The sequence below is a fragment of the Lichenostomus cassidix genome, chromosome 28, assembly GCF_008360975.1.
Source record: "Lichenostomus cassidix isolate B80296 chromosome 28, HeHo_3.0, whole genome shotgun sequence".
Classification (NCBI taxonomy): Eukaryota; Metazoa; Chordata; class Aves; order Passeriformes; family Meliphagidae; genus Lichenostomus; species Lichenostomus cassidix.
Window position 1 is genome coordinate 1897273 of NC_139508.1, and position 7941 is coordinate 1905213.

General features: G+C 45.2%; 1 protein-coding gene across 1 annotated transcript in view; it reads left to right on the forward strand.

Annotated features, from left to right (window-relative positions):
• The first annotated feature begins 7 nt into the window (after positions 1 to 7).
• COPE (coat protein complex I subunit epsilon) overlaps positions 8 to 7941 on the forward strand; it is a 21834-nt gene continuing 13900 nt past the window's right edge. The window contains exons 1-5 of the mRNA XM_085040182.1: positions 8 to 178; positions 1275 to 1337; positions 2595 to 2695; positions 5006 to 5158; positions 6573 to 6626. Coding sequence (XP_084896308.1) covers positions 8 to 178; positions 1275 to 1337; positions 2595 to 2695; positions 5006 to 5158; positions 6573 to 6626 — 542 coding nt within the window. The remainder of the gene's footprint in view (positions 179 to 1274; positions 1338 to 2594; positions 2696 to 5005; positions 5159 to 6572; positions 6627 to 7941) is intronic.

The window sequence follows — 7941 nt, forward strand, 5'->3', positions numbered from 1 at the left end:
TGTCTCCATGGAAACGGCGCTTCCCGCCAGGCCGCGCGGCGGCGGCGCTTCCGGGTTCGTGTCTGAGGCGATGGCGGGCGCGGCGGCGGGCGGCGAGGCGGACGAGCTGTTCGACCTGCGCAACAACTTCTACATCGGCGCCTACCAGGCTGCCATCAACGAGGCGCAGCGGGCCAAGGTGGGGCGGGGCGGCGGGGCTGCTGGGCTGCTCTGAACCCCTTAAAGCGGCGGGTTGGGCCTCCCGGAGAGGGGAGTTTGGCCTCCGTGAGGGAGTTGTTTGCCCTCCGTGAGGGAATGTTTGGCCCTTCCTGAGGGAGTGTTTGCCCTCCGTGAGAGATTGTCTGTTTGGCCTCCGTGAGGGAATTGTTTGGCCTCCCTGAGGGAGTTGTTTGTCCTCCCTGAGGGAGTGTTTGGCTCTCCGTGAAGGAGTTGTTTGGCCCCTCCTGAGGGAGTTTCTCCCCTCACAGTGTCGGTGGGTTGTGGGTTGGTTTGTGTGACTCTCCCCGGGCTGTGCTGTGGCTGTTCAGAGCTCTCAGAGGTTATTTTGCTGTGGCTGTTCAGAGCTCTGTTTTGCTGTGGCTGTTCAGAGCTCTCAGCTCTGTTTTGCTGTGGCTGTTCAGAGCTCTCAGCTCTGTTTTGCTGTGGCTGTTCAGAGCTCTCAGGGGTTATTTTGCTGTGGATATTCAGATCCATCAGCAGCTATTTTGCTGTGGATGTTCAGAGCTCTCAGCAGTTCTTGCTGTGGATGTTCAGAGCTCTCAGAGGTTATTTTGCTGTGGCTGTTCAGAGCTCTCAGCAGATATTTTGCTGTGGATGTTCAGAGCTCTCAGCAGTTTTGCTGTGGATGTTCAGAACTCAGTTTGCTGTGGATATTCAGAGCTCTCAGCAGTTTACTGTGGATGTTCAGAGCTCTCAGCAGTTTACTGTGGATGTTCAGAGCTCTCAGCAGTTCTGTTTGCTGTGGATGTTCCATTTTGCTGTGGATGTTCTGGTTTGCTGTGGATGTTCTGTTTGCTGTGGATGTTCAGTTTTGCTGTGGATGTTCAGAGTTTGCTGTGGATGTTCTGTTCTTCTCAGCAGTTCTTGCTGTTTTGCTCTCAGCAGTTATTTTTCTGTGGATGTTCTGTTTTTCTGTGGATGTTCTGTTTTTCTGTGGATGTTCTGTTTGCTGTGGATGTTCTGTTTTTCTGTGGATGTTCTGGTTTGCTGTGGATGTTCTGTTTTGCTGTGAATATTCAGATCCCTCAGCGATTCTCTCTCCTCTCCTCCCCCAGCTCTCCAGCCCCGAGAAGGAGGTGGAGAGAGATTTGTTTCTGTTCCGAGCTTACATCGCCCAGGTGAGCTGCAGGGGGATTGCTGAGGGATCAGCTGGGCTGGAGGAGCTTCAAGCTTGAGGTTTAAACCCTAAAACTTCGAGGTTTTTAGGGTTAAAGCTCCTGCTGTCCCTGAGCTCTGTCCAGCCTGGCTTGGGCACTGCCAGGGTGAGGCAGCCAGAGCTGCTCGGGGGATTTCTGCTTTCCCAGGGAGGAATTCCTTCCCAATATCCCTAATATTCCCAATTCCCCAATATCCCTAATATCCCAATATTTCCACTATCCCAATATTCCCCATTTCCCTGCCCCCTCCTCACCTTCCCAGAGAGCAATTCCTTCCTAATATCCCAATATTCCAAATATCCCCAATATTCCCAATTTCCCCAATATTCCAAATATCACAATATCCCAATATTCCCCATTTCCCTGCCTCCTCCTTACGTTCCCAGGAAGGAATTTCTTCCCAATATCCCAAATATTCTCAATATTCCCAATACCCCAAATTTCCCAATATCCCTAATATCCCAATATTCCAAATATCCCCAATATTCCCAATATCCCAAATTCCCCAATATTCCCAATATTTCCACTATCCCAATATTCCCAATTTTCCTGCCCCCTCCTCACCTTCCCAGAGAGGAATTCCTTCCTAATATCCCTAATATTCCAAATATCCCAATATTTCTAATATCTCAATATTCCCCATTTCCTTGCCTCCTCCTCACCTTCCCAGGGAGGAATTCCTTCCCAATATGCCAATATTCCAAATATCCCAATATTTCCAATATGCCAATATCCCTAATATCCCAATATTCCAAATATCCCCAATATTCCAAATATCCCAATATTTCCAATATCCCAAATTTACCAATATCCCAAATTTCCCAATATTCCTAATGTCCCTGCCCCCTCCTCACTTTCCCAGGGAGGAATTCCTTCCCAATATTCCCAATTTCCCAATATTCCCAATTTCCCAATATTCCCAATATCCCCAATTTCCCATATCCCCAATATCCCAATATTCCCTATTTCCCAATATCCCTAATATCCCCAATACCCCAACATTCCCAATATCCCCAATATTCCCAGTACCTCAATATTCCCAATATCCCTAATATCCCAATATTTCCAATATCCCAATATTCCCAATTTCCCTGCCCCCTCCTCACCTTCCCAGGGAGGAATTCCTTCCCAATATTCCCAATAATTTCCCTGCCCCCTGGCAATCCATTCCCCATGAATTCTCCTCAAACCCCAATCAGCTTTTCCTTCCTTTCCCAGCGGAAGTTTGGAGTTGTCCTGGATGAGATCAAAGCCAACGCCAGCCCCGAGCTGCAGGCAGTCAGGATGTTTGCAGAGTTCCTGTCCAACGAGAGCCAGAGGTGAGGGGTGGGAGGGGAAATCCATGGGAAATCCCCTGGGAAATCCCTGGGTAATCCCCTGGGAAATCACTGGGAAATCACCTGGAAATCACTGGGAAATCCCCTGGGAAATCCCCTGGGAAATCCCCTGGGAAATCCCCTGGAAATCCCTGGGAAATCCCCTGGGAAATCCCCTGGGAAATCCCCTGGAAATCCCTGGGAAATCCCCTGGGAAATCCCCTGGGAAATCCCCGGGAAATCCCCTGGAAATCCCCTGGGAAATCCCCTGGAAATCCCTGGGAAATCCCTGGAATATCCCCTGGGAAATCCCTGGAAAATCATTGGGAGATCACTGGGAAATCACTTGGAAATCCCCTGGGAAATCCATTGGGAAATCCCTGGGAAATCCCCTGGGAAATCACTGGGAAATCCCTGGGAAATCCCCTGGGAAATCACTGGGATATCACATGGAAAATCCCTGGGAAATCCCCTGGGAAGTCACTGGGAAATCCCCTGGAAATCCCTGGAAAATCCCTGGGAAATCCCCTGGGAAATCCCTTGGGAAATTCCCTGGGAAATCCCCTGGGAAATCCCTGGGAAATCCCCTGGGAAATCACCTGGAAATTCCTTGGGAAATCCCCTGGGAAATCCCTGGAAAATCCCCTGAAAATCCCCTGGGAAATCACCTGGGAAATCCCCTGGAAATTCCTTGGGAAATCCCCTGGGAAATCCCCTGAAAATCCCCTGGGAAATCACTTGGGAAATCACCTGGGAAATTCCTTGGGAAATCCCTGGGAAATCCCTGGGAAATCCCCTGGGAAATCCTTGGGAAATCCCTTGGGAAATCACTGGAAAATCACTGGGAAATCCCCTGGGAAGTCCCCTGGAAATCCCTGGGAAGTCACTGGGAAATCACATGGAAAATCACTGGGAAATCACCTGGGAAATCCCCTGGGAAATCCCTGGGAAGTCCCTGGGAAATCCCTGGAATATCCCCTGGGAAATCCCTGGGAAATCCCCTGGAAATTCCTTGGGAAATCCCCTGGGAAGTCACTGGGAAATCCCCTGGGAAGTCACTGGGAAATCCCTGGGAAATCACTGGGAAATCCCTGGGAAATCCCTGGGAAATCCCTGGGAAATCCCTGGAAAATCCTCTGGAAATTCCTTGGGAAATCCTCTGGGAAATCCCCTGGGAAATCCCCTGGGAAATCCCTGGGAAATCCCCTGGGAAATCCCCTGGGAAATCACTGGGAAATCACCTGGGAAATCCCTGGGAAATCCCCTGGGAAATCCCCTGGAAATCCCCTGGAAATCCCTGGGAAATACCTGGGAAATCCCCTGAAAATCCCTGGGAAATCCCCTGGAATTTCCCTGGAATTTCCCTGGAAATTCCTTGGGAAATCCCCTGGAAATCACCTGGGAAATCCCTGGGAAGTCACTGGGAAATCACTGGGAAATCACATGGAAAATCACTGGGAAATCACCTGGGAAATCCCTTGGGAAATTCCCTGGAAAATCCCTTGGGAAATCCCCTGGGAAATCCCCTGGAATATCCCCTGGGAAATCCCCTGGAATATCCCGTGGGAAATCCCTGGGAAATCCCTTTGAAATCCCTGGGAAATCCCCTGGGAAATCCCCTGGGAAATCACTGGGAAATCCCCTGGGAAATCCCCTGGGAAATCCCCTGGGAAATCCCTGGAAAATCCCCTGGGAAATCCCCTGGAAAACCCCTGGGAAATCCCCTGGGAAATCCCCTGGGAAATCCCCTGGGAAATCCCCTGGAAAATCACCTGGAAAATGCAGAACTGTGGGGTTTGGGGCATTTTGGTGAACCTGGAAAAAGCAGAATTTGTAGAATTCCACAATGCTGGGATTGTGTGAATTGGAAAGGATTGTAAGGATTATCCCAGAGCTGGAGAAACCACAATTTTCTCTCATTTTATCCCACCTGGAAAATGTTCTTTCTGTGGGGATTGTGGTGTTTTGGTGAATATGAAAAAGGCAGAATTTATAGAATTCCACAATGCTGGGATTGTGTGAATTGAGGGGATTTTAAGGATTATCCCAGCCTGGTTTTGGACACTTCCAGAACTTCATCAACCACAATTTTATCTCATTTTCTCCCACCTGGAAAATCTTCTTTCTGTGGGGATTGTGGTGTTTTGGTGAATCTGGAAAAAGCAGAATTCACAGAATTCCACAATGCTGGGATTGTGTGAATTGAGGGGATTTTAGGGTTAAGGATTTAAGGATTATCCCCTTATATTATTATGCCTTTGGACACTTCCAGAACTCCATCAACCACATTTTAATCCCATTTTCTCCCCCCAGGGACAGCATTGTGGCAGAGCTGGACAAGAAGATGGCCAAGAGTGTGGATGTGGCCAACAGCACCTTCCTGCTCATGGCTGCTTCCATCTACTTCCATGACCAAAACCCTGATGCTGCCCTGAGGACTCTGCACCAGGGGGAGAGCCTGGAGTGGTGAGAGGAAACCCCAGAATATTGCAGAATAGTTCCCCAAATATTGCCAGAATATTCGCAGAATATTGCCAGAATAGTTCCCCGAATATTGCCAGAATATTGCCAGAATAGTTCCCCAAATATTGCCAGAATATTCGCAGAATATTGCCAGAATATTTCCCCAAATATTGCCAGAATGTTGCCAGAATATTTCCCCAAATATTTCCAGAATATTGCCAGAATATTGCCAGAATATTCCAAAAATATTCCCAGAGTATTCCCACAATATTGCCAGAATGTTTCCAGAATATTCCCAAAATATTCCCGGAATATTCCCAGAGTATTTTCCAAAATATTCCCAGAATATTTTCCAGAGTATTGCCAAAATATTCCCAGAGTATTCCCAGAGTAGTTCCCCAAATATTCCCAGAATATTGTCAGAATATTTCCAGAGTATTTCCCTAAATATTTCCACAATATTTCCAGAATATTCCCAGAATATTCCCAGAGTATTTCCCAGAATATTCCCAGAGTATTTCCCAGAATATTCCCAGAGTATTTCCCAGAATATTCCCAGAGTATTTCCCAGAATATTCCCAGAGTATTTCCCAGAATGTTTCTCAGAGTATTTCCAGAATATTTCCAGAATATTTCCCAAAATATTTCCAGAATATTTCCCAAAATATTTCCCCGAATATTTCCCAGAATATTTCCCAGAATATTTCCCAGAATATTCCCAGAGTATTTCCCAAAATATTCCCAGAATATTCCCAGAGTATTTCCCAAAATATTCCCAGAATATTCCCAGAGTATTTCCCAAAATATTCCTAAATTACTCCCAAAATATTCCCAGAATATTCCCAGAGTATTTCCCAAAATATTCCCAGAATATTCCCAGAATATTCCCAGAGTAGTTCCCAAAATATTCCCAAAATATTCCCAGAATATTCCCAGAGTATTTCCCAAAATATTCCCAGAATATTCCCAGAGTAGTTCCCAGAACGGTCCCAGTATATTTCCAGAATGTTTCCAGAATATTTCCGGAATGCTTCCCAGAATATTTCCAGAGTATTCCCAAACTATTTCCCAGAACATTTGCAGGGTATTTCCCAGAATATTCCCAGAATATTCCCAAAATATTCCCAAAATATTCCCAGAATATTCCCAGAGTAGTTCCCAGAATGGTCCCAGTATATTTCCAGAATGTTTCCAGAATATTTCCGGAATGCTTCCCAGAATATTTCCAGAATATTCCCAAACTATTTCCCAGAACATTTGCAGGGTATTTCCCAGAATATTCCCAAAATATTCCCAGAATATTCCCAAAATATTCCCAAAATATTCCCAGAATATTCCCAAAATATTCCCAGAATATTCCCAGAATATTCCCAAAATATCCCAGCCCATCCCAGGCTCACTCTCTCTCTGTTCCCAGCCTGGCCATGATGATCCAGATCCTCCTCAAGCTCGACAGGCTCGACCTGGCCAGGTGGGTTTGCCTTTCCCTTGGTTTGAATTTGCTTTTCCCTTCTTTTTCCTTTCCCTTTTCCTTCTATTTTCCTTCTCCTTTCCCTTTCCCTTTTTTTCCCTTTCCTTTTTTCCTTTCCCTTTCCTTTCCTTACCCCTTTTCCTCTTTTCCCCTTTTCCTCTTTTCCCCTTTTCCTCTTTTCCCCTTTTCTTCTTTTCCCCTTTTCTTCTTTTCCCCTTTTCTTCTTTTCCCCTTTTCTTCTTTTCCCCTTTTTTTCTTTTCCCCTTTTTTTCTTTTCCCCTTTTTTTCTTTTCCCCTTTTCTTCTTTTCCCCTTTTCTTCTTTTCCCCTTTTCTTCTTTTCCCCTTTTCTTCTTTTCCCCTTTTCTTCTTTTCCCCTTTTCTTCTTTTCCCCTTTATTCTTCTTTTCCCCTTTATTCTTCTTTTCCCCTTTATTCTTCTTTTCCCCTTTATTCTTCTTTTCCCCTTTATTCTTCTTTTCCCTTTTCTTCTTTTCCTTTTCTTCTTTCCCTTTTCTTTTTCCCTTTATTTCTTTTCCCCTTTATTCTTCTTTTCCCTTTATTCTTCTTTTCCCCTTTATTCTTCTTTTCCCTTTATTCTTCTTTTCCCTTTTCTTCTTTTCCCTTTATTCTTCTTCCCTTTTATTCTTCTTTCCTTTATTCTTCTTTTCCCCTTTATTCTTCTTTTCCCCTTTATTCTTCTTTTCCCCTTTATTCTTCTTTTCCCCTTTATTCTTCTTTTCCCCTTTATTCTTCTTTTCCCCTTTATTCTTCTTTTCCCCTTTATTCTTCTTTTCCCCTTTATTCTTCTTTTCCCCTTTATTCTTCTTTTCCCCTTTATTCTTCTTTTCCCCTTTATTCCTCTTTTCCCCTTTATTCCTCTTTTCCCTTTTCCTTTTTTCCTTTTTTTCTTTCCCTTTTTTTTTTCCCTTTTTTCCCATTCCCTGCTCTCTCTGGGTTGATCAGAACTCACCTCTCCTCCCTCCAGGACCCCCCTGGGCACATTTTGGGGTGACAATCCTCCAAAATTCCCTTTCAAATCCACAAATTTCCCATTCCATGGAAAAACTGCCAGGAGAACCCCAAACCTTTTCTTTTTGTGCTGAAATCTCCTTTTTCCCCCTTTTTTCCCCCTTTTTTCCCCCTTTTTTCCCCCTTTTTTCCCCCTTTTTTCCCCCTTTTTTCCCTCTTTTTTCTCTCTTTTTTCTCTCCTTTTTCTCTCTTTTTTCTCCCTTTTTTCTCCCTTTTTTCCCTTTTTTTCCTTTCCCCCATTTTTTCTCCTTTTTTCCCCTTTTTCCCCCATTTTTCCTCCCTTTTT